Genomic DNA, 27516 nt, shown 5'->3' with positions numbered 1-27516 from the left:
AAAAATCAATGGAAAAATATTCTCGGGTGAGGATTTAAAAAATAAATAAATATCCTATATAATAAAAGCCTATGTGGCATCACGCCCTCACGCAACACCCTTGCATGACATCGTCACAAGATGGCCACCACAAGATGGCTGGCAGGGGAGGGCAGTTAGGGGCGACCCGACCGGCAGGGGAGGGCAGTTAGGGGTGACCAGGCCAGCAGAGGAGGGCAGTTGGGGGCAACCAGGCCTGTAGGGGAGGGCAGTTCGGGGGGACCAAGCTGGCAGGGGAGAGCAGTTAGGAGCAACCAGGCCTGCAGGGGAGAGCAGTTAGGGGCAACCAGGCCTGCAGGGGAGAGCAGTTGGGGATGACTGGGCCAGCAGGGAAGAGCAGTTGGGGGCGATTGGGCTGGTAGAGGAGGGCAGTTGGGGGTGATTGGGCCAGCAGGGGAGCAGTTAGGTGTCAATCAGGCTGGCAGGGCAGCCGTTAGGGGGCAATCAGGCTGGCAGGCAGAAGCGGTTAGGGGCAATCAGTCAGGCAGTCAGGCGAGCAGTTAGGTGCCAGCAGTACCAGATTGTGAGAGGGATGTCCAACTGCCAGTTTAGGCCCAATCCCACAGGAATCGGGTCTAAACCGGCAGTCGGACATCCCCCGAGGGGTCCCAGATTGGAGAGGGTGCAGGCTGGGCTGAGAGACACCCCCTGCCCCGTGCACAAATTTCATGCACCAGGCCTCTAGTCCTATCTAATAAAGAGGGAATATGCTAATTGATTCTCACACCAAAGATGGCAGCGCCCACAACCAATAAGGAGGGATATGCTAATTGACTGCCCTGCCCTCAAAGATGGCAGCACCCACAGCCAATAAGGAGGGAATATGCTAATTGACTGCCCCACCCTCAAAGATGGCGGCACCCACAGCCACAAGATGGCGGTGCCCAGTCCCCTCAGCCCTGCTGGGGTGGCAGGCACGCAGCAAGGCCGGGCACGCCCCCAGGCAGTCCCGGCAGCTCCATGCACCTGCCTCCAGAGTCCCCAAGTCCTCTCAGCCCCCCAGCTGCCCAGGGCCGGACCGAGGCACAGGCAAGCCTTGGATGGAGGCTGCCCAGCCGCCCAGGGCTGCCCGAGGCTCAGGTAACCAAGGCTGGTCAAGGCTTGCGCTGCTGGCAGTGGCAGCAGCAGAGGTATGATGGGGCATCACCTTCCCCTGATTGCCAGGTTGCCTCCCAGCCCTGAGGGCTCCTGGACTGTGAGAGAGGGCAGGCCGGGCTGAGGGACCACCCCCCCCCTCCAGTCCATGAATTTTCATGCACCGGGCCTCTAATATATAATAAAGAGCTAATATGCTAATTAGACCAAATAGCAAAATGGCCATCTGGACAACCTTCCAGACGAAGCCGGGGCTGCGAGGGCCAGTCGGGGCTGCGAGGGCCGGCCAAGGTAGCTGGGGCTGCGAGGGCCAAGGCCCTTGCACGAATTTCATGCATCAGGCCTCTAGTAAATAAATAAAAAGAAGATGCAGTAGTAGTATTGATAAGATTAATGGTAGTTTACAATTAAGGAGGGCCAAGACTTATGATTTAAGCTTTGTAAGTATTATTTATTTCCTCTCTTTCTATCTCTCTCTCTCTCTCTCTCTCTCTCTCTTTCACACACACACACACACACACACACACACACACTCACACTTATTCACTTGCAAACTCCATACCTATAAGATAAAATTTTACCGATGAGGGTCTGAGTCTTGGAGAGCTAAGATGTGCCTAAGATCAAACAGCCAGAAAATGGATCCAGGAGTGACCTTTCAATGACCTTGACATTTTAGTTCCCAGGGAACCACTGAAGGGCTGTGGCACTGCCTTGAAGGAGGGACCTTGTCTTATTTAAATTCATACCCAGCTCCTAGCACAGAACAGAATGAAACAAGGGGGTGACGTAACTCATACTTTATTTTAAGAAGATAAATCTGGCAAGGAAGAGTGGGATGAAGAGAGCAGGGAAAGACTGGTGGCATGGAGACCAGTTCGGATGTTAGTGGAATAATACAGAGAAAAAGGTCATGAGATTGTGAATGAGGGAACAGCACTGAGAACAGAAAAGCAATGAATGTGAAAGAAATTTAGGAAGAGTGGGTCCGTGGGACTGGGTGACCTGACCATGTGCAGGCAGTGAGTAGTACCGGGCCTTTGATAAGTACCCACTAATGCAGCAAATATTTCTTATCTGCGTGCCAGGAACTGTTCTCAATGCTGGGATACAACAGTCAATCAGGTGAAGGGATGGGGGGTTGCTCTCATGGAGGTAATCTTCTCATTGGGGGATGCATCAGTCAGGTTCCAAACATTACATCCCACTATATATTTTCAAGGAGTTGGCTTACGTGACTGTAGGGGCTGGCAAATCTGAAATCTGCAGCACAGGCCTACAGGATAAAAACTGCACAGCAGTTAATGCTGCCTCCTTGAGCCAGAATGTCTTCTCTTAAAAAGGTTTTACTCTTAAAACTTTTCAACAGATTAGAATAGGCCCACCTAGATTGTTTGGTATAATCTCCTTTACTTAAAGTCAACTGATATGCATATTAATCATAGTTACAGAATATCTTAGATGGTTTTTGATTGAATAGCCTGACCCAGTTGACACATAGCACTAACCCTAACCATCGTAGAGGCTGTAAGACCAGTGAATGGAAAGAAATCACTCAGAGTGTTAGGCAAGAAGCACTCATTCTGTGAACTGGATACTCAGGGAAGTCTTCTCCATGTGAGTAGTAGATCTTCATCTTACAGATGAGGCAGATGAGACTTGGAGATACTAAGTGACGTCTTTAAGTTAAAACAGCTAATGAGGGGGCCTGCCCTCGTTCCCACTCCAGTCTGTGTTCAGGAGACACAGCAGAGCCTGCCTCCCAGGGCCGGTCAAAGGGGCCAGAATGTTTGACTTGGTTCCCAGGAGGAACACCAGGTGGTGAGCAAAGTCAGATTAGGAACTTGTTTCCTGAAGGTAGAGCCTGAACATAGGGAAGGAGGGATATCTTGGGGAGAGGGGTGGTTGTACAGGCAGGACTCTATCCAGCCTCAGCCCCTCCCTCACTGTGCTGGGACCACTTTCCAGTGCCCAGCTCAGGGCTTTTGTCCAGCCAGTGGTTCTGCTTAGAATACCCTCTTTCCTCTCCCCTCCCCTTCACGTAGATGTCTATCAGTCGTCCAGTCTTAGCTTTGGCACTTCATCGGGAAATTCTCCGTGTTATAATCCTCCCCACTCCTGTCTTCTAATGTGGTACTTAGCACTAGTGTCATTAAGCAGTTTATTTTATATTATCACTTTATTAATGTCTGCCTCTCCTGTTATACTCCCTAAGGGAAGAGGCCAAATCTCTAGCATGCCGACTCCCAGTGATGAGCACAATTCTTGGCAGACACTACTTGTTGGACGAAGGCGTGGATGAGGGAATGAATGAATGAGATACATGCCTCCCAAGCAGTGAATCTGCGGGGCATTCTAAACAGTCATCTGCAAACACAGTGACACATCCAAGTTGTCATTCTCCTTTTTTCTAATCACCAATCTGATCACATCCTCTATACAGCTAATCCCATCCTTGGCACATGGCTACTTCCCAAGTTCAATTTAAAAGGCAGCCCCTTCCTGCACAATTCTCTCATTTGAGGCAGGGAGGACTTTTGAAGCACTTGGCCTAAAGCCGCCTAACACAAAGAACATTGTGAGAACTGTTAGAATGAGAGAAGAGAAGAATGAGAAGAGAGAGTGGGAGTACTCCAGGTTTAGGGCACCACTGAGGAGAGAAGGTCAGGCATGGATGCCATGTCCTAGGGAAGCCCTCACCCTTAAGACAGACAGTTTCTCTTCTTGCCCCAGGTAGGCACTTCTGACTGCTTCTGCCCGTGGTCTGGAGTCTTTTGAGTGAGAAAACAAGCTTCTGACGCCAATAGTGTCTGACAGAGTGACTCCCAAGAGCCAAGTGGAGAGGCAGTTCAGTTAGGCGCCCTCCCGCTTCTTCCAAATGCCCCCTTAGCACGCCCCCAGATGAAAGCTCAGAGGGCCTGGAACCAGCGAATGGAGTGGAGTTGAGCACATGAGTCAGCTGTCCAAACAGGAAAGGTTACAACCCCTCTCACTGGCTTCTGACTTGACAACCAGCAGCCTTAACAACTAACAAGGTCATTTGTGTTGTTAATTGCTTCCAGGATCTCCTCTGCCCTTTATGTCAGACCTCCAAATATTAATGGAAAGGAGCCTTTATTTTGCAGTTGTCTTCCGACTATGGGAAAAGTAAGTCTGGAATTCTGTAAATGTAGTATCTATCAAGTTACCCTGACAGGTCTGTTCGAGTTTTTCCTCTTGTGTTCTTTCCAGTAAACATGTTTCCTATTGAGAAAGAGAAACTTCTCTCTGTCTCTACACTTTCTGAAACTTGGAGTCCTGTAGGACCCTCCTGGGATCCAGACAGAGTTTGACTGCACCGCCGTAGGGGATGACAGGACGCACATTGGTCCAGGTGTTAGAAGATGGATGTTCGAGTCTTGGCTCTGCCACTGAGCAGCTGAGTGACTTTGAACAAGCGACTGGGCCCTAGTGGACTAGGGAGTCTCTGCAGTTGCCGCCGCTCTAAGCTGTATGGTTCTCATTGCAGGCATCTTTTCCACAAGTCCTGTGTTGACCCCTGGCTCCTAGACCATCGCACCTGCCCCATGTGCAAGATGAACATTCTTAAAGCCCTAGGGATCCCGGTAAGCACAGCACAGCCTACAGCCTCGTCATGTCTGTCTTTCTGCATTACCCCCGGAGCAAGGGACAACACATCACACCTGGCTTTCCCTCTGTCCCCTCAACCCCGTAGCCTGGGCATCATCCGATGAGGCCCTAAGGGAATGCCCATGTCTGAAAACACTTGACCTTCTCCCCACGTCCATTGCATGTGTCTGAGAGCCCAGGTGCTGCTTGCGCAGCTTCTCCTCCAGGCTGCAGTGAGTAGATGCAGGCGGGACACCAGCAGAGGCCCCATGGGCCAGTTGTGCATTGATTTCCTCTTGTGTCATGGCCCCTGCGCTGTCATCACAGAGGCCTCAGGCCACGTTTTCTGATCGTGCCCCAGTCCCCTAGCTTTCAGGGGAAACGGGCTCTTTCCAACACTGGGCGGGGAGAGCAGCTGCTGGGAACCTGGCCCAGAGCCGCTGCTGAACTCAGATCTGTGGAGACCTTGAGCAAGCAGGACACCAGAGCCAGAACCCCTTCATTCTAGTGTGACCCTCCAGCTGGTGCCTCCGTTATAGGTTTTATAAAATCGAATCTCTCTGCCAGTGCAAAGAGAATCTTACCGGCTAGCTGGTTTGACACTCCAGCGAAAGCCTTTCCCAGGCCCATGGCAAGTGAAGCCCACAGACTTGTGGCTGGTGAGACAGCAGCTGCTATGTGAGGGCAGGAAGCCAGCCAGGCCACCCAATCCGAGGGCTGCACAGAGTGATGTCAGAAAAACACAGGCACTAGCTAAAAGGAGCTAATTAAGCAGGATGCAGAAACTGGCCTCCCCCTCCCCTGCACTGTACTGCAACCTCCCTGTTGTCACTCCTCACTACACTAATGGTAGAGAATAAAGAGAATGTTAATGGTCCCAAGATGTCACTGGAGGAGGAAGGACCAGGTCAGATATCAAAGGTTTTCTTTAATGCGGAAGGGCTCATTATTCTAGGACTATCAGAGGGACTCTGCTGGAGAGGGCACACCTTGAGCATTAGGAGGCTGTGCATTGGCTGAAGTTTCTCCCTTGTACCAGCTGCCTCTGTGCCAGCTGAGTGCCGATTTTCACGGTTGATGCACCACAAACAAATCAGCTGGTGTGACTGTATCTTTGAATTAGATTTTGAAAGGCAATGCATTAAATTCTCAGACCAGAGTTGTAAATGCATGATGTAGTCAAGGTGAAAATCAATTACTGTGAACATGAAACATTAGTTAAAACCCAACATTTCTACCAGGTACTGGTGACTTAGAAATTCATCTCAATGCTTGCACTTTTCACACTCCTGGTTCTTACAAGGGAGGGGGGATGTATGTGTATGTGTGCTTGCACGTGTGTACATGTGTCTTTGGTCTCTGACATCTTTAGAATACGTACTCACAATTAGAGATCGTCACATCACTTGACCTAGCTCCTATTGCACAGGATACTTTCAAAACTCCTAAGTGTAGATTCCAATACTCCTTCTTCAGAACAATGAAGCCAAATATTTACTAAATAACATTTGACTCCAGACTTTTCCTGGGGAGGTACAACTTCTCCAGAAGCTACTTGTAAATGAATTGAGAATACAGCTATTCATTGTTTTTAAAATAGAAATATTGGGTGGCCATTTGGCTTATTTACAAAACATGTAGCATTGTGACTTTTAGCAGGTGGGCCTTCTGGCCAGGGTTTATACCTATCTGGATAGGATTTTACTTAGCATGCTTGGCTTCTGGAAAAATAAACATTGGTAGCATCTTTTGGGTTTTGCCAAGGATTGTTAAAGGCCAGGTGAACAGGAACGTGACACCCATCCGAGCTCACCCCAGAGAACAGAGCATCCTCCATGAGAAAGGCACGTAGATTACACTACTTCTCAGCAGCACCGAGGCATATGACTCCCCCCTCATGCCTTCCTGAGACTCCTCTGTTTTTGTCCTGGTGGGTGATACTGAAGTCTGGATCTGGGAAAGATTTTGGTTGTTGTTTCCATTCTATCCTCCATCACTGAGTAGCACCATGTCTAAAATATGCCAAAGAGACAAAATTTTTACTCCATTCTTAGAACTTTCCATGTCATTGGCCAAGCTCACAGCCTTCTTAGCTAGAAAACACTTCCTATAGCTAACTGAAAACCCTTTTTATACAGCTTATGGAATTGTTTTACCATCTTCCTAAACTTCTATACTCCATTTCTTCTCAATCAAGGAAAATTAAAAAGAGCTTGTCACTCTCTGGTAATTGGTGCCTGTTGGTCCTCCATCTCTGTACCCCTTACATATGCTAATTGCTCAATAAATGTCTGTGACATATAGGCCTTCGGAGTCTGAAGGCTGCCAGTCACAGAATCATAATTTACGAAATTCACCCTGATCCCTCTTTGATCAATGTCCACTCACCAATGATTTGGTTGTAATCCTGACTGACAAGCTAGTCCAAATGCAGGTGGCAGGATTTTTTTGGTTTGTTTTTGTGTCTGTTGTTTTTAACTGAGTATCCTGGTGGCTGCCTGTGCTTTAAGGCAAATAAATATAAGTTGAAAGCTAAGAGCTGGAAACATTTTCATTTTGTAAGTGGATTTCTCTAAAATGAACTAAAGAATAAAAGCACAGCTCAGGGCTCATGAAATTCCCATTATGATGGGCATATTTTTTAATTATATTTTACCAGGAGAAACAGAATACTGAACTGAAAGGTGAGAGGAGTGGGGGGGGTCCTTTATTGTCAGAAGTGTTTTCATGTCTTTATCTACATTACGGTGCTTCAGCCCCCTCTCTGTTCAGTCAGGTCTAGGTGTCCTGTAAGATGAGAGAACACAGGTTTCAGTGAATACGCGGATAATGTACCATATAAACTGGGCTTTTCATATCCCAGCAAACACCTTCTCCCATCACTGTTATCCAGGTGTGAATAGGATGACTGTTTGATGGCAAGGACAGTGTAGCTGGTATATTCACGAATCCCTATTTGGCAGTTGGTTGACTTGAAAAGTTTCCCCATGCTAACCTGAATTTGAATACCTATACCTTGTTCACTTTCAGATTATATTTGACATCTTTTACTTAACATTATGATGATAATTCCTCTTAGATGATTATAAATTGGGCTTCTTTTCAAAACCTGCTATTTGATGAACCATTTAGAGTGGATATAATCTATGTGAGAGTTAGTAAGGCTGATGTATTCAATATTATATCTAACCCAAATTATTTAGGCCTGCTAACACTCAGTCTCAGTGAGCTAATTCTGTCCTTCACTTTCCTCTCCTTCCTCTATTAAAGATGTAACACTGTTCTTACTAGTCCACAAAGTAAAGGCAAATGCCCTGCATCAAAATTGATAAAATACGTTTTTAAATAAAGAAAATAAATAAAGGAACAATATCAACAAGCAAACACAAAATTTTGAAAAACATGTCAGTTTTTATCACATATATGATTGCATTCAGGTGCTTATGGCTGAAGAACAACCGCACACTATCCTCACTGGGAAACCTTTTCCTCCCTGATACCCCCACACAATAGGTTTTGCTTAGAAGCATCTTTACATGGTATTAGGGAGGGGGGGGAGTTATTTTTCCTCCTACCTTTCTAGGTTCTCCAGCTGGGACCCTGTAAATTAAACTCATAAAAGATTGACAAGAGAAAATCAACACGTGTACCACACCTACACATGGGAATGCTTAGTGATGAGTAACTCAAAAAGGTGGTTAGGCCCTAACCGGTTTGGCTCAGTGGATAGAGCGTCAGCCTGTGGACTGAAAGGTCCCAGGTTTGATTCTGGTCAAGGGCATGTACCTTGGTTGCGGGCACATCCCCAGTAGGGGGCATGCAGGAGACAGCTGATCGATGTTTCTCTCTCATCGATATTTCTAACTCTCTATCCTTCTCCCTTCCCCTCTGTAAAAAAAACAATAAAATATATATATATTTTTAAAGATGGTTAGGAGTTGAGCTTATATAACATCTTCAAAAAAGAGTAATAAAATTTTAGAGAAGCAGCAAGACAAAGGAAAAGAACGTTGGGTTTCTAGAACAGCGGATTGTGAGGAGGTAAATACCTTGGGGAAACTAAGGGAAGATAAGGTCATGTTAGTAAGGTTTGTTTGTGCAGATCCATTTCAGAGTCAATTCCCAATCACTGGTGATAAGAATGTTCTTATCTTCCTGATACAGAGGGGGCACACATCTACAAATTTATGTCCTGCTTTTATGCACATAGAAGAACAGAGAGCATTTCTTTACGTACTTCTCAATTATTTCAGTTCAAAATAATCCTTATGCCAACATATTTAGGGGTGACATTTTCTGCTGCCCTTCAATAGTGTACCTTACCTTTGAACAGAACTTGTCAGTTTTTAAAGTATTTTCTCAAATCCTCTCTTAATGTAGGGCAGATTCTAATGTTCCCACATTTTCAGAGCAGTAAACTGAGACTCAGATAAAATTTTCAAATCGACATTTTCTGACCACTTACTAATTGTCAGGCACTATGTGATTCAAGAGCAGTATAATGTAGTTGAGTTACTTTAAAAAGCTTGTGTCTCACTTACATATGGAATCCACAAACTGAACTCACAGAAATAGAGAACAGATAGGTGGTTACCAGAGGCAGAAGGTGGAGGGTGGACAAAATGTGTGAAGGTGGTTAAAAGGTACAAGCATCCAATTATAAGATAAATAAGTTCTGAGGATGTACAACTTGGTGACTATAGTTAACAATACTGTTTTGTATATTTGAAAGTTGTTAAGACAGTAGCTCTTAAAAGTTCTCATCACAAGAAAAAAATGTACCTAAGTGAGATGATGGATGTTAATGAAACTGATTGTGGTGCTCATTCGGCAATATATACATACTAGTATACCAAATCAGTATGTGTACACCTCAAATTAATACAATATTACAATACAATATTACATGTTAACTATCTCTAATAATAAAAGGGTAATATGCTAATTAGACCGGATGTCATTCCTGATGAAGCTGGGACCCAAGAGAAGCAGCCCGGGTCCTGGGTGCCAGAGGTAAGCTGGTGCTTGGCATCGGGGGCGTTGGGGGTTGAGGAGGAAGGCCTACTCTTGCACGAATTTTCATGCATTGGGCCTCTAGTATCTTAATAAAACTGGAACTTTAAGAAGGCAGACTAGTAGAGTAAGAAAATGCAGTAACCTATAACAGCATTGGAGAAGTAAGAATAAGGTGTTATAGTACTGAGGATGGCTACCTGGGAGGAACACTACTTAGAAAAGGTGACATTTGGACTTCAAATTGAGGGGTGATTAGGAGTTCCTCAGGAGGGTTAGTTTGAGATCTTGGGATGGGAAAGGGGAACCAGATGATTGGGGCAAATGTCACCTTGAGCAGAGGAACAGCATGAGCTCAAGCTCTGAGATAGGGAATAGATGGTGTTCGGTGTGTTTCTAAAGGCTGGGGATGAGGCCACAAGAGTAGACTGGGAGAGGCTATAGGTGCCTGTTTTGCCACACTAAGATTGTAATTCATTCTTTAGGAGAAAAGAAGAATCATACCTGTGTTTTCAAAAATGAGTGCTCTGGTGAGAAAGTGGAGAATAGGATGTACGGGGAGGAAACTATAGAGAGATTAGGAGACCAGTAATGGGATGAGAAATGTAGCATAATTGCTCATGATCAATGTCTCAATCAGTGAGTTTGGCGGTTCAGTCATTCAGTGAATTGACTTTCAACAACTTTAGTTTCAATGAATTGATTCACTTCCAATAGAGACAAAGAAGCAAAAAAGAAGAGAGAGAGAATACAGAAAAAAGAGGAATGAGCTGAATTTGAGGGTTTTGTGGGGTGATGGAGATTTCTAGCTGTTGGAAACACAGGCTGGTGGTCAATAGACTGGCTTAATAGCAGGAAACTAAGACAAGAGTACAGCACTTTGAGTTTTTTGCTTTCTGCTCCCAATGAGTCCATGAGCTGTAGATTTTCTCTTTTAATGAACTTTTAACACAACATAATCATTGTCAACTCAGAATTCCTACCTTCACACCTTGTTCTTTATCCATTGGGAGTGCAAAACCACTTAATTATCATCACTCAAGACAATGTTGATGTTCAGAACAGAGCAAAAGTAATAATAATTAATAGCTATTCTTAGTATTTCTCAAGCCCATCTCTCTCCAACACCACCTTTCTTATGAGTTTGGGTGAATGTATAACAATAGAAAGTCATTTTAAAAGCTGCTTGTGGAAGAGATATAAATATAGTCAATATCACTTTAAACAGCAGAACTAAAACAAACAAGTAAAACTTGCCACGTTTCCCAATAATGGAATAATCTAGCAAAGGTGAGCAACGTAGGCAAAGCAAAGAGCTCCCGCTTCTATGTTGTGCAGTTGGATACTGTGGGGAAGAGTCCTGCAATGATGGGTAATTGCGCTCCATGGTCTTACCCTAGTGTCATGATTCTAAGATTTTCATTTAGCTCAATTGCATGTTAAATAAATAGGGCTTTTTTCAATAGCAGGTTTTTGGCTTATGTGTAACAACAAAAAAATAGCCTCACCTTGGTGTGTGTGTGTGTGTGTGTGTGTGTGTGTGTGTGTTGAATAATTCACAATTCTATCCCCCTCTCATGTCATCAGTATTTGTAAATAATGCATGGGTCTTAATGTAATTATGTTGCTACTCCTGGGATTAAAACCTTGTATGTAGATCAAAATGGAACCTTTGGGAAGGAAATTTTGGAAAATGTTTTGGTTTTTTTTGTTTTGTTTTTTTTTTTTAATATATTTTATTGATTTTTTACAGAGAGGAAGATAGAGGGATAGAAAGTTAGAAACATCGATGAGAGAGACATCGATCAGCTGCCTCCTGCACGCCCCCTACTGGGGATGTGCCCACAACCCAGGTACATGCCCTTGACCGGAATCGAACCTGGGACCCTTCAGTCCGCAGGCCGACGCTCTATCCATTGAGCCAAACTGGTTAGGGCAGAAAATGTTTTTTTGTTCATTACAAACTTTATGTGGAAATTTTTAAAATAAAATGGTTCAGGAAGAAAGCAGTAAAGAACTTGGTTTTCCATTAGGATGAAATATCTAGGCTGCAGACATTTTGCTTCTAACTTGGTGACACACACTGAGAACACTTTTCTGCTCCTGTCAGCCCAATGCCGACTGCATGGACGACTTGCCCACCGACTACGAGGGATCTCTGGGCGGCCCACCGACCAACCAGATCACAGGTGCAAGCGACACGACCGTAAATGAAAGTTCAGTCACTTTGGACCCTGCTGTCCGGACTGTGGGAGCCTTGCAGGTGGTCCAGGATACAGACCCCACCCCGCAGGAGGGAGAAGTTATCTTTTCTACTAACAGTAAGTTCTGTGCTCAATAGTGCCGTATTCAAAAGGGCTATTGCCTTGTAGGAGTTGGGAAAAAAACATTCCCTCAGGACCAAAAAAATTGCCAGGTTAAACAATTATACCTGATAGGCCTTTAGAAGCCCAGCTCTTTCCAGAATCAGCAGGGCAGACAGCACACCTGGTTCTGTCCTGCCACCCACACACTGATACCAGCTCTGCACACACCCCGTGCTACCTGCAGCAGGTAGGGTGGCGGGTCTGGCCTCAAGAATGGAGGGCAGGTGAGAAATGCAGCTTGTTGGGTATGCTCAGTGGGACTGAGATAGGGCACAACCCCCCCACCCACGCCTGTGCATGTGCGTGCGCACGTGTGTGTGTGTGTGTGTGTGTGTGTGTGTGTGTGTGTGTGTACTGGTCTGGACTGCATGCAAGAAAGTGCTCTCCCCTGCTGACCCAGGACTCAGATGTAAATGACACCATTTAGAAGGACATTTTCCCAGTACAACCTAAACCCCTGTGCATGCAGCATATTAATATACCAGTGGGGTTTCTTCCCCATCTTCTGCATAAACGCTTAACTCAATACTGTTCTATTTGATGTTAGTTGTAAAAATATTGAAGATTGAAGCAAAAAAACTGAAGTATTTACTCATCACTTTAATACAGTAGAAATAGCTTCAGGCATTCTGAGAAAGCCAGCCCGCAGATTAACATAGGTTGAAGGTTAAAAGGGGGGATGGCCCTGACTAGTTTGGCTCAGTGGATAGAGCATCAGCCTGCGGACTGAAGGGTCCCAGGTTCGATTCCGGTCAAGGGCATGTACCTTGGTTGCGGGCACATCCCCAGTAGGGGTTGTGCAGGAGGCAGCTGATCGATGTTTCTCTCTCATCGATATTTCTAACTCTCTATCCCTCTCCCTTCCTCTCTGTAAAAAATCAATAAGATATATAAAAATAAGTAAATAAATAAAAATAAAAGGGGGGATGGATAGTGTAAGTTTTAAATAAGGTGTATTTCGTCCCTGGATAGAAATAACCAATTCACTATAGAAAGTTTGGAAATATAGAAAAGCAGATTAAAGCATTTTAGGATATTTCCTTTTAAGTGTCCTCTTTTTTACACATTTGCAATGTTTATACAATTTATAAACCATTCATGCTGAAATTCAAAGATATGCACTTTTCTAATGAAACATAATGGTCTTCATTGTTAAAAGATTGCAAGATGAAGAAAAGAATTTTAAAAATTCAAAAATCACTCAGTACCCCACTACCCAGAAATAATCATTCTTAACATTTTGGCATATTTCCTGATAATCTGTTATTATCTATCTACTTGAGGCAAAACCATAGGGGCTGACCGTTGAGTGTTGTAATCATAGGACTCTCACAGGACCTGGAGAGAAAGCAACCTCAAGAGGAACTTGGTGATAAATATCTGCCCATGCAAGGTTTATTTTGGGTAGATAGTGTTTTAACTTGACTTTGAGAGGCATAAGGACCACAAATTGAAACACTTGCCATTAAGCATTAAAAGTCCTTAAAGATAGGTTTTGATCCCTTTGTTTTGAAGGTGTAGAGTGGTGCTGCCCAATGTTGTTAATGCAAACCACAAACACAGTTTTACGTTTTCTATAACCACACTACAAAAATGGGTGAAGTTCATTTTAATCATATTGTTAACCCAATATATCCAAAATATTTTACCTTTTTTGGTACTAACTGAGAATCTGGTGAGTCTTTTTTACTTACGGCACATCATCAAAAATGAAATTGAAAATTATGATCAGTATCCATATAATTTATAATCTGTAAACTGTTTTTGCCCAACATAGACTCCAAGTGTTTAGGTCATAGCAGGCATTCAGTAGATGTTGATTGAATGACCTGAGGTGAAAGTGTTTGATCTAAGCTTGAAACAAGGAGCCTCTATTGACACAGAAGGAAAAATGACAGGTAATTTCAACGGAAGGTATTGGTAGAGACTCAGAGTGATGAGAGGTATGTGACCACATCTATAGTCTGAAAATTGATGGCATATACCAGTGTATGTGTGTGTGTGTGTGTGTGTGTCTAGAGATATCAATCTTATAGTATAGAAACTTAATTTTTCATGAAATATTTTTCCTAGACCATTTATTTATGATTGCTTTGATTTATGGGGATTTAACAGAATAGTTCAAATATAATAATTCTGATTAGATGTTAATGGTTTATACCATTAACCAAATGACTGTAGATTCCTTAAGGGGAAAATTCTCTGCTCTCTACAGGTTTGTAAATTGATTGCCTTGTGCCCTAACTCAAATAAACAATCAATAAATGAACAATTACAGATGCATGAATAAGTGGGTGAAAAAATTCAAGTTCTCATCAACATTATTGTAACCAACTCTATAATGCTATCCAAAAAAAATTGGGTGGAAAAATAAATGTAGTTGTGATACAGTATTGCTCCATGTCACTACCCATTGGGGTTGGACCTGATTTTTCTTCACATTATCTTTTACCACCTCACATCTCCACAGACCCAAGAAATTTACTAGAAATGAGGAAATAACAGTAGCTAATAAATATATAACACCAACTATGCAACAGGCACCCTTTAAAACCATTTATGAAATTAGCTCACAACAACTTTATGGTAAATATTATTTTTAGCCTCATTTTACTGATACAGCAACGGAGGCACAGAGAGATTGAAATGACTGGCCCAAGGTCATAGTGGCAGGTGGAGCTGGAATTCAGAGAAGCCTCTGGCCAGAGCCCCGTGCTAACTACTCGATGCTCAAAGGTGCCCTAGGGGAGAAAATGGACACAGGCACTCACTCCCTTCTCATTTTATTTATTCTTTTCCTCCATTTTTCTAAACCTCTTAAAGCTCAATAATGTGTGTAGCTTCTACTTGAATTCTCATTCATCCCTCCCTCTGTTCTTCCTTTCCTGGCAAAGACTCTTCATGGGTCGATTAAATGCATGTAAAAGTTATCTCTGCACTTGGGGGTGGGCAGGGGGCGTGGGTCTAACAGATTGCCTTTAGAGTGAAGACGGGAAAATCTGGCACTAAAGGATCATCTTTAGCTCCCAGGAAAAGCTTTGACACAGCAAAGGAAATCCGAACTTGTTACAAGTCTGACATTTGAAAGACATTCTTTATGCATATCTTTAATGTTTCTGACATTCCACCTTGTATGACCTCACGTGGCAGTGCCAAATCACAGTGTTTCTCCTGCGCCTTGGTTAGTGCAAATGGCCATTTGTACGAATGTCCAGAGGTCACTCACCAGTGTCTAGTTGCCTGTCTGATGGCACCAAAGCTTACTTTTCCCTCTGATTCCCCAAGCCCAGGCTGCAGTTGTTGGACTTACTTCAGGAAGGGAAAAGTCCCTTAGCCTCAAAGGAAAACACAGCTAAACAAACAGCCCTGGGTGTTGGGAGATTCCAGAGAGAAGCTAGAAAAAGACATGAAGAGGAAGACTATCAACCCCTTCCCAAGACACTCAGTGTGCTCTGTGTCTTCTCAGGGGGTGCTGGAAACCTTCCCTTTGTTTCTCAAGGAAGTTGTTGATGCCACTATTCGCCCTTCCTTCACCTCAAACTAGAAGGACCCCACTGTCAGCCCATGGGTGGAAAGTGGAGGGTGCGGAGAGCTGGGACAGAAAGAGACTTGGGGACGACAGAATCAGGATGCCGTAAATCTGCCCCAATACTTTGAGGAGCACATGGCATAATGTGTTTGGCCAGAAGAACACCTGGTCTTCTAGTTTTATGGAAGGAAGCAGTACACTAAAATTCAGCCTGTTTAAATGAAATGTGGTATGGAATTCCTCTGAGAAACTTCCTTTGCTAACTTTCTATCAACTCTGGTCCTTGGGGGCGTGAAGTGTATCTAATATGTTGTGCAAATGTCATTTGTGATGTATTCAGATACCTCTCTGTTTGCTGCATGGCCACAACTGTGTTGAGTGGCTGTAATATTCCCCAGCCCCTGGGTGAAAATTCCAGCAAGAATTTTCTGCTCACTCTTAGATAATGGACAGTTCTAAGAGACCCTTTAGATTCTAAACTCAGACAAAAGAATTTTTTTTCCTGCGGGACCCTTTCCCTTGTAGCAATTCCCATGACTCCAGACAGAAAGGTCTCTATTGCTTACTCAGGAGGCCTCTTGCAGTCCCTGGGCATCCAGCAGTCTGCTAGCAGCCTCTGTATGCTTCAGTGCCTGACCCATCAGGAGGTCCTTAGGGAGAGGCCCAAGTGGAGCCCAATCCTGCTCGCTGTCCCACGTGACCTGCCCCAGAGCACTCACACATCACCTGCCCCGATAGCCCTCTCCAGCACAGCGCCATTCCCTGGCTCCTGACACTACCCAGCCATCACCTCATCTTCCAGATGCCAGGCAGGAAAGAGACCTGAGTCCATGACTGCCTGTTTAGCTTTTCTAAGGCCGAGTCAGTTCTCCCTGAGCCCCACCTATAGGGGACAGAGTTCAGCATCCCTGGGGTTCCCACACTGGCTAGAGCAGTGGATTCAGCAGGACAATTCTCTCTCCACAATCTCTTTACCAATTCCTCACCTTCCTCCCTCTCTCTCTCTCTCTCTCTCTCTCTCTCTCTCTCTCTCTCTCTCTCTCTCTCTCCTTTTTATTGTCTCAAAATGGGTGATGGGGTCAAGAATCACAGACCTGCTTCCCTTCAGATCCCTTGTGCATCAGGCAGTGGGCAGGGAGCAAAGGTGGGAGGTTGGAGAGGCTGCCTCCTTTGCTGTCCACATCTCTTCAGTAGAAATAGAGGCAGGAAGCATCCCTTGAGTGTGCAAAAGGGTGAGTTCCCAAATGTCTTAATAATCTTCACTAGAGGATACAGTCTTAGCTACTAAACAACTGTCCCTTTGCAGAGAACCTGGAGATAGGTCAGCCTTTTTTTGGAGGGGGAGGGGGGCGCGGGGGGGGATTCATACTCTTCAAAATGCACCCACGAGGACAAAAGTAATTATCTCAGCACATCTGAACCTAAAGCCGAGAGGAAAGTCATTTTCAGAAAAAAAAAAAAGTCATTAACAACTGTCACTGCAGTCACCAGGAGCTCTCCAGGGATACACCGTCCATGCCGATTTTGAAAAGACTCCCAAAGACTTCATCAGAGACTGTGTGGAGTCTCTGAAACAAACCACTCTCTCTCATTTGAGGGACTCAGTATAAACCTCTCTGGGGATTCTTCATTGCTAAAGACACATTCTCTTAAAATCAGGCCAGAAATGACATCCACTCTTGCATTTTTGAAGTTCTGTGTTTATTGTTTAAGGAACAATTCACACAGCCTTCAGAACATCTATGTTCAAAACTTGTTAATGCCCCTTGCTTGCTCTGACCTCAGCCTGAACGTGAAAATAAGAGAAAGCATGTGTCTCCAGGACTCTTCCAGGAAACTCGATTCTGAGCCTCTGAGTCCAGACAACTGAGAGGAAAGGGGAGGGTTGGTGATGTTCCTACATCACATTTCTGCTTCAAATGCGCAGCTACACTTTGCTGCATTTGCAAAGCAGCAATTTCCAGGTTTTATGTGACTGTAAAATATACTGATGCATCCAGAAATAAACACATCTCAAGAAAGCATTCCACTGTTTACAAGGGAGAACAAGAGTGAGTAGCCACATTGGCTTTTTTGACTTGCATCAAAGCTGGAAACGGCAAAGCGGCAACTCCTGACTGTGGATAATATACTGGCTGGATCCAGCTATGAGAATGGTCTCCCTTGGTGCCCATAAAACTCACATTAGCCCTGACAAGATGACTGCTGTGATCTGTGAGCATATTCCATTGGGTCAGCCAACAGAATTGGCCAACCCTTCAAGATTGTAGACCCCACTGTCATCTCCCCTTCAGGAAATAGCTAAGCCATGGCGGATGACTTCACAAAACGAAGCATTTGCAGATTGTGACACTGCTCCCCATGTCTCATAAGGTGCCAGGTCCCCGAAGCAACATCACCTCCTTCTTTCTGGGCCCTCCAGCTCAAATGACAGCTTCCACAGAGGAACAGCTGTTCTGAAGAGCAAAGATCTTTGCAATAAGCACATGCCTTGATCATCAAGTGACCCAGATGGCAACTTTCCAATCGACAAGCCACTGGGTTTTCCATGATAACATTCCTCCTGGATTAAAAACACTTGTCAGTCCAAGAAAGCCCACGGGGCCAGCCTCCCAGGGTTTTCCTGTCTTATGTGTCTGGTGCCTCTGACAGGGAGGAATGAGGATCTGCAGACTCACAGACAGCCTAGGAGACAGTTCATCCCTTTAGACCACAGATATATCACCACTTGGAACACTCAGCTCAGGCACGACACACGCTATCCTCTCGGAAGAAATGTGTCTTCCTGAAACAAAGTAACTCAGCCAGCAGACTAAGTTCATCCCTTTCTGGGAGATTGTCTCATGTTCTGAGTTACTCAATGATAGCACCATCTCCCAAGGCTGTCTTGCTTTGGTACGTGTCGTGGCTCGGCAGCTGTTCCGAGATGAGCTGGGGAAAGGGCTATTGAGCAGACCTCCATTTTACCAGACACTGTCACACTGAGCATGGGGCTCAGCAGGGAGGTGGCAGCTAATGGCAGGAATCATAGTTGGCAGGTCAGCACTTTTTCAGTGTTTGAGCAGCATGAAATGTAAATAAGATAAAATTTCTCTTTCCATTTCAATTCTAAAACAAATCATGGGGAGTCTCATTATTCAGAGATTGAGAAAGCAGAAACAGCTGAAAATGCCTTTTGGATGACATGAAAATTGGCTCTGAAAATTCAGAGTCTCGGGGTTCTGTAAGTCTAAGTATTTCAGAAATGAAATTCAATGTCCCAGGGGATGGGGGTGTATAACTACCAGAACATTACTGGGGCTACTTGAGATAAGATGATATCATGGAAACACCACTAGACAGAGGCAGGAAGTTTGCCCTTAGTCCTGATTTGGCCTCCAATTACCTGTGGGCTCTTAGGCAAATTGACTACCCTGTCTGCACTTTCATTGCTTCACTTGGGTCACTTTTACTAGCAGAAAAAATACCTTTAATTCGTCAATTGATTGTTCTTCCTAAGATCTCAAAGAATAATTCACCCACAGTATCGTGTTATGCTTGAATAGCATTCTTGTACAGTAGAAACAAACAATAATATTTATCCCCAAAGGAAAAAACAAAGCAGAGGAGATACATCGAGTTTCTGCCCTGGCTCAACTGTCTCTCCAATACTGGACCACATCGTTAAACATGGTCCCTGCAGAGAAATGCCTGAGAAGCTCACTTATTCCAGACTAAGAGTACAGAGTTAAAAATGGAATTAAAAGATGCCCCTATGGCACTCGCTGGTTTGGCTCAGTGGATAGAGCATTGGCCTGCAGACGGGAATGTCCCGGGTTCGATTCCAGTCAAGGGCACATGTCCGGGTTGCGGGCTCGATCCCCAGTGGGGGGCGTGCAGGAGGCAGCCAATCAATGATTCTCTCTCATCATTGATGTTTCTCTCTCTCTCTCTCTCCCTTCCTCTCTGAAATCAATAAAAATATTTTTTTAAAAAAGATGCCCCTATGAGGTGATTTAAGACTCAAGGGCATCAAGATTAGTCGTCTTGGTAAAGGAACCATTCAACTGAAGATTTTTGGAAACACAAAGCAGATTGAACCCACATGCTTATCTCTGCTATCTAACCAAGTCCTGCCAACCTTGTAAAAGGTATAAACCTGCAAGGACACTAAAAAAGAGAAAAGATTATAATAGACAATATGTCAGCACATTTTGGATGACAAGTGAGTGGAAATTCTCTTCGTGAAATAGGGAAAGCTGAAATCTAAGTGCCTCCTAAAGGAGAAACCAATAAGAAGCAGGTGGTTTTACCCTCAGAGCATCAAGTCCCCAGGAAGGCTGCAATAATGAGTGTTGCTCAACAGAAGGCGGTTTGAAAGACTTTGTGTAGAGCATTTAGGCCCCCCAGGTTCCCTCCCCATCCTGAGCCTTCTGTTAGTTGCCTTAGGCCCATATTGAGGTCCCTTCCCCACCCAGGTCCACTTAATCACAGTGCCTCATTTGTAAATAGGAATGGAAAGCAATGATGGCTAGAGAGTTGGAAAAAAAACACCACACTAAATCTAAAAGAGAGAACATAATGAATAAAAATAAATTTCAAGGAAACCAAAATAATTCAGAGCACAGAATTCTATAAACCATCATTTGTATCCTTAGAGATATGAGGTAATAGTGCATCCATGGGAAAGAAACATATGATAGGAATTTTCAGAGAATGAGGAAGAGGTCTTGGCAATTAAAGCATATAGAAGAGCGAAAATTCAAAGATAAAATACTATTTGCCTTGTTAAATTATGCTTGTGGTGTGAAATAAATTTTTATAATTAATCTGATTTAAAAAATAAATTTAAAAATAAGGAAAAACAGAAAGAGTCAGTTGACTTGCCATTGAAGAATTAATCCACTAATTCAACACACATTTTTGTATTAGCATCTCACACCCCACCCTCAATATGTGCTTTGTCTCATAGTAAAAATTATGGCTATGTATGACATACTTGGCTTCAGAAACTGTGTATGGTACCAAACTTTTAAGTGTTCCCTTATTGCATGCTACATTTATGTTATATTTGCAATGCAGTGGTGTATAGATTTATTTTATAAGTTAGTGACTTCAGTCTTTACAGTGAAATTACTTCCTCGTGCTCAAGCCAATAACATGCAGTTACCCTACATTTTTTCTACTCTATTGCTCTGCATAGTAAAACAATCACCACGCCATGTTCATGTTTCTTTAAGCTTCTCTTCATGTGCCATTTCCCTCTGTCACTGCCACCCTTCAAGACCTTATCATCTCTTATCTGGATTTTTGCCATGACTGCCATTTCACTCCCCTGTTTCTAGTCTTGCCATTCCCAGTCTGTCTTGATCCTGCTTCCTCAATAATCATCTGTAGAAATCTGATCTTAGTTCACTGTTTTTCTCAAAACATTTTTATCACCTATCTCAAGTTGGCTAATGGAAACAAATCAGTAAGCATTTGGCCTCTGCATCTCTCTCTGTCTTTCCCCCACTTCCACCTGGCACATCACACAGAAGCATTTCTAAGCCACTGGTTCCAGATACACTATCCCTGACACATTTCCCTCCACCCACCAAGCTGTACATACCCTTCTGCTGTGTTCTCTGAGACGTCTTCTCTGCTACTGCAAGTAGGATCTGATACTCCTCCTACAATTATCTCCTTTCAGATAGCTAGCTCTGTTACTATTCCTTGAGAAATCATGTGTCACCCCACAAAACGTAGAGGTCTTCATAGAATTTGGACTCTGTTTTTTTCACCTTCATGCTCTAACTGGACGCCATAAACTGTACTAGTTTATGGCATCCAGTTAGACTCAATAAACAGCTGAATGAATGAATTAATGAATAAATATGTTGAATTTTAAAGGAAACTAACAATAGCAATAATTAGAAATGGAAAATACTATATTGCAATATATGTTTTCATTTTGTGTGCTAATGAAAATAAAATATCTATACATATATACATATATATAAATTCTTCCAAGGCCCCAGCAGACCAGCTTCCCTAGAGCCAGTTCCTATGGGATGACACTGTGACTCCCCCCTACCCCCATGTGACAGGAGCACAGATGCTAAACTGTTCCCCCATCATGAGGAAGGTGGGAGACTAATGCCTTGTAGGAATGGATTGATGATTTATTATTTAACACCACTGATATTGGACTACACAGTAGAAACAGGGAATTAAAAGCTGTGGAGAAAGATGAAGTGGCAGAAATAGCAACAAAGCAAAATGTGGTGGAGAAAGGCTCTCACTCCTGACTGTGCATCAATTTCTGCAAATGCTCTGGAAATATCATAAAACCAAGTGCCCAGAAACCAGTGCAGCTTAAGTGAAGCTCTTCATTTTTGTTTTATACCATTGGTGCTATTCGTAACATTAACCCATATTGAATTAAAATGACCCTACGAAGAGATAATATGGCCTTGGGAAAGCCAGATGACTTGGACATTGAATGGATCTGGGCTCAAATCCTGGCTGGCCACTGAATCAGTAGCCAATTCACTTAACCTCCCTGGGCCTCAATCTCCTCATTTTTAAAATTCTCCAAATAAAACCCACCTCACAGTTGAAATGTATCAATGTTGATACAGCTGCTGGCTCAGTGTCTGGCACTCAATAAATCATAAATGTACCCCTGGTCCCACTGTGCACATCTCTCCCCCTTGTGAACAGACACATCCCAAGTACCCATCAGTGCGACCGAAATGTCTTTATATAAAAGTATCTTGCCCTAACCGGTTTGGCTCAGTGGATAGAGCGTCGGCCTGCGGACTGAAAGGTCCCAGGTTCGATTCCGGTCAAAAGCATGTACCTTGGTTGCAGGCACATCCCCAGTAGGAGGTTTGCAGGAGGCAGCTGATCAATGTTTCTAACTCTCTATCCCTCTCCCTCTCCCTTCCTCTCTGTAAAAAATCAATAAAATATATTTTAAAAAATAAAAATAAAAGTATCTCCACAGCACCTTTCTCACATGGATTCCAAAGCCTGGGAGCTCTAGGTTGTATCCTCAATCATTTGTCTGTGGGGATGAAAAATGTCATCACCTTGCTTAACTTCGATTATCACAATTCTTTATGTCCTGAGCCAGAACTGCATGCCCACTTGTCATTATTTATCTTTTTCACTGATTGATCATTTGAGCTGTAGTCTTTTATTACCATGATCTCATATAAAATGATGACATCCTTACAACACCATTTACAGAGAAACCTATGAGCATCATCATGAGGCAGCCCATCAGTCAACAGCCCATTAGTGTGAATTCCTAGAAAGTCATAATTATGTCTTCCTCCACATGGCTCTCTATTGGTTGTATTCCAAAGGCAGCCACCCTACTTATAATCTTAGTGTTTTGAGCATGCAGACCTCAGACAAATGACCTGTTGAGAAACTAATAATTTCAGATTGTCTAAGTCTTGATGTTCTTTTTGTGTTCATAAGTGTAGCCTTAGGGGACAGTTTGGAGCAAAAATTTTGGAAGTACTCATTGATATAAACCTTCAAGCTTGCAGCAATGGAGTCCAATACCCCCACATAGAAAATCAACAAGGAAACATTTTAAAATGTGAGGTATCTAATTCAACAGCTTCTTATAGAGTGGTCTTCACTGCACTTCCTTCCCCTCTTTAGCAAAAAAAAAAAAAAAAAAAAAAAAAAAAAAAAAAAAAAATTGCAGGAAAATTTCTGGAGAAAATAAAATAGATTGTGGTTAAGTGATTCAGCCCAACTCCCCTCCCAGCTCCATGCAGGACACAGCTGTGGTGATAATCAGTTAGGTCACACTGAACTTGGTCTGGATAAGTCTGAGACTGCCAGGATGAGAGGTAGACTGTCCCTCCTCCTCATTCTGGAGACTTCCTGGGGAGCACACACCAGGACACCGGTGAGAAGCAAGCCAGCTCCCTACACATGCATGTACACATGTGCACACATACCACCAGCTTGAAAAGGTTGGAAGCAGCAGCATAATGGACCTTGTTCTCTTATTATAACAATTGGCTGCACCTGAGTCAGACAGCACCCTGGAGACAAGGTGTCCTCTGCCATTTACCACAGCTTTGCAACCCGAAATTGAGGGACAGTTTCAGGGCAACAGTACTGCTTTCATATGCAATGATGTCTAAGAGACAATCACTGTTGTGAATTGTCCTACTAGGTCTCATTAAAATAAGACCTATAAGTAAAATCATGTAGCACACTGTATGTGTGCTTATTAAGCAACAGCATACACAGTTAATTAGCTCATTGGTAACTAATGTTCACAGCAGGGAGGAACAATCAGTAGATTTATAGACTTAAGCCTCATCAAAATTCTTTTGTCAAACAAATCATTCATTTATATAAAAAACTCACGCCTTAATCAGAGCTGTCAGTACTAGAAAGGATTGGCAGCACTTAAACTCCCGCTATGCAACAAGAACAGTAGAAATAATTTTTTAAGAAAAAAAAACACATTATAATAACACTGCAACTGTTACTTAAATATGGAGTTAATTAGAAAATTGGAAAACAACATTTGAGCAGAAACACAATGGGTTAGAAGGCATGTCTTCCCTGTTACGAAGTTAGGGAAAATTTGTGCAATGGGATAAACACTTGTGTGTGTGGGCACACACAAACACACATAAATGCTTATGTTGAAGCATGCATGTATGTGCACATATGTGTGTCAAGAACACACATGCACCTAGTTACATACACAAGCATGTATATACACTCCTGTCTGCAAACCAAGTGAAGCATGTGTGCGTGCCTCAGGCAGTACTTTTATACACACATCTGCACGTTTGTATGGTCTACATGCACGCCTGCACACAGACACATGACTCAGCATCATCAACTCGGGGTCAAGGATTTAACATGTCTCAGCAGGAAGATTTGAAGTTTCTGATCATGACTCAATTAGTCCTATAAATGGAACTGTAGTTCCAACTGGGCTCATTGGAGAGGGGACAGCTCCCAAAACAAACCTATAGATTATTCTATTTCATTAATGGACTTAAGGCTGTCTAATATCTGGAAAGAGTAAATGTGCCCCTACAGGTAAGGCAGCCCTTCATTTTAGGTTCAATGTATTCCTAGAACCTATGCCCTACAATAGATTCACACACTCTCTGGCCAAAGCACACTTGTACATGTCTGTGTCCACAGTGGAGGACAACTTCAGTTGGTGAGGCGTCAGAGGACATGACCAAATGGCAAGGGCACTGGGACTTTATTGGACAGCAGAGAGAAGTCTTAAAATCCTCATTCTAATTAATACCCCTGAAAATAATTTAAGTTCTTGGCAGTAGAGCTAAGTCAAGGCCCAGCCCTGCCACCTGCTGCCTGTGCAACCCTGGGCAAATTGCTTAACCTCTCTGAGCCTCCATTTCCTCATCTGTAAAATGGAAGTAATAACACCTCAGGTGTTTAAATGAAATACAAACTCCTTAGAAAAGTGCCTGGCCCATAATAAGCGTTCGGACCTAGTTATCTACAGAGGAAAAGGTGGAGGGAAATCAAGCATTATTAAGCATATACCTTGTGCAAAGGATCTTGCAGAGAGCTTGCTTTTTGTGTTTTATTTCACTTTTGCAATCATTATCACTCTTTTACATACAGGGATTTGAAGTGGAGAACAGTCCAGGAAACTCATTAAAAGTCACACCTTGAGTAATTGGCAGGCAGGGATGAGAGCTCTGGTCACTCTCCAAAGTCCAGGTTCGTTTCAACACAGTGGAGCTTCTCAGGTGTGGCCTGAACACCTATCTGGGCTGGAATTGTAGTGTAGACCTCTGGCCTCACCCAGATTGCTAAATCTCAATTTTCAGAGGTGAGCTGAGAACATTTATTCTTTTTTTAAATATATTTTATTGATTTTTTACAGAGAGGAAGGGAGAGGGATAGAGAGTTAGAAACATCGATCAGCTGCCTCCTGCACACCTCCTACTGGGGATGTGCCGGCAACCAAAGTACATGCCCTTGACCAGAATTGAACCTGGGACCTTTCAGTCCACAGGCCGACGTTCTATCCACTGAGCCAAACAGGTTAGGGCGAGAACATTCATTCTTATCCAGCTTCCTCCATGGGTCTTTCTAAAACCAGACTTGGAAAACGCATGCCACTGCCCCAGAAAGCCTACCCAAAGAGGACAGACCCGGGCGGCATGCGCATCCTAAGTGTGGTCTTACCACTACGGTCCATGTACATTCTGTCTGTGTCTATCCTATGCTCTTTCTATTCAGGGGCATTGGAGTTGGAACATTCTCTTCAACCCAACCAACTTCACCTAGTTCTTGTTGTCACAGTTTTGGGGAGTTCCCAGCTGAACCCTTTTTGGGATCTATCCATGCATGTAATATGGACGACCACTGGTCCCTGTGGGGAAGATCTCAGTCCCAGAAGAAAAGCCATAGAAAATACAAGTATAGCCCTAGCTGGTTTGGGTCAGTGGATAAAGCATCGGCCTGCGGACTGAAGAGTCCTGGGTTCAGTTCAGGTCAAGGGCACATTCCTGTGTTGTGAGCTCAGTCCCCAGTAGGAGGCGTGCAGGAGGCAGCCAATCAATGGTTCTATCTCATCATTGATGTTTCTATCTCCCTCTCCCTTCCTCTCTGAAATCAATATGTGTGTGTGTGTGTATGTATATGTGTATGTGTGTGTGTGTGTGTGTGTGTGTGTGTGTGTGTGTGTGTGTATATATATATATATATATATATATATATATATATATATATATGAAGCATACTATGCTAATTAGACTGGACGTCCTTCTGGACGACCTTCCAGATGAAGCCGGGGCTGCAAGGGAAGCCCGGGTCCTGGGTGCCTGCTGGTGGCCCGAGGGAAGCCAGTGCCGGCAGCCGGGGAAGGAAGGCCTACTCTTGCACGAATTTCGTGCAACGGGCCTCTAGTGTGTGTGTGTGTGTGTGTGTGTGTGTGTGTGTGTGTGTGTGTACATTTTTATTTAGTCCTGCCTTGTTTGTGATCTTCATGGAGGTTGAATCCTGGCAGCCAACATTGCTGTATAGGGCAGAAGGGCACTGCCTCTGCACTGTTATAATAATTGCTCCTTTGCACATGAAACAGTGTGGACCTGAGCTTTGGTTCAGGCACTCACTGACAGTTTGAGCATAAGCATTGACACCAGCATCGCCTACTGGTAAAAGGAGGTGAGTCTCCAGAGAAATACTTCAACCAGCTGAGATACTAGAGTTAAGTCCTTGATCCAGTAGAGCAGAAGATGCATTTGGAAAGAATTGCAATTGGTTTTTTCAGATATATAATTTTACTCAGGAAAGAGGCCTTTGGTGTCATAAAATTAACTGCTGAGAAAAAAAAGATAAGGCAACAAGGTTACATTTTATAGTTCCTTAGGGCTCATGGCAGCTAAGATCTACTAATTAATTAGTTGAGCACAGGTGAGCAGCATTTTATCTTCCACTAAAGGTACAGGGTAGATAATATATTTGGAGAGCTTAATACTTGGAAGGTGGTAATAATGGTAGGAAGTCTGTCTTTGTCATTATTTTTCTATCTTGAAGAACAATTACAGTTATAAAACACAGGACCATGACTTAACTCTCATAAGATATACCGCTCATTGCTTAGAGTCAGATGTTTTCTGCTCCCAGGCATATTGCTGGGAATTTGCCTTTACTTTGATGCATGTCTATGCTATGATATCCTCGTCTTCTACTTCCAGGGTTCCCTTGTGCCTACATATGCATCCTCTCTTAGAGAAACCCTAGGTCTAAAAAATGCATCCATAAAACAGAAAAATATACTCACCCATGTGGCTGGAATTACAAAGTTTTGAAGAAAAAAAATCTTCAAATAGTCTCAGAAATCTCACCCAGCTCTCATGCTGT

The 27516-nt window shown here is 43.6% G+C and overlaps 1 protein-coding gene across 2 annotated transcripts in view; it reads left to right on the top strand.

The window, feature by feature from the left end:
• The window catches only part of RNF150 (ring finger protein 150), a 179142-nt gene that overhangs the window by 117182 nt on the left and 34444 nt on the right, over positions 1 to 27516 (top strand). For both annotated transcript variants that reach the window (XM_080672482.1, XM_080672483.1), the window contains exons 5-6: positions 4643 to 4739; positions 11867 to 12077. In XM_080672482.1, the coding sequence (XP_080528608.1) occupies positions 4643 to 4739; positions 11867 to 12077 (308 nt within the window). The remainder of the gene's footprint in view (positions 1 to 4642; positions 4740 to 11866; positions 12078 to 27516) is intronic.

This window comes from Plecotus auritus (genome assembly GCF_963455305.1).
Source record: "Plecotus auritus genome assembly, chromosome: 6".
In the NCBI taxonomy this organism is placed as follows: domain Eukaryota; kingdom Metazoa; phylum Chordata; class Mammalia; order Chiroptera; family Vespertilionidae; genus Plecotus; species Plecotus auritus.
Note: the sequence above shows the minus strand (reverse complement) of the source record. Positions and strands in the feature narration are given on the sequence as shown.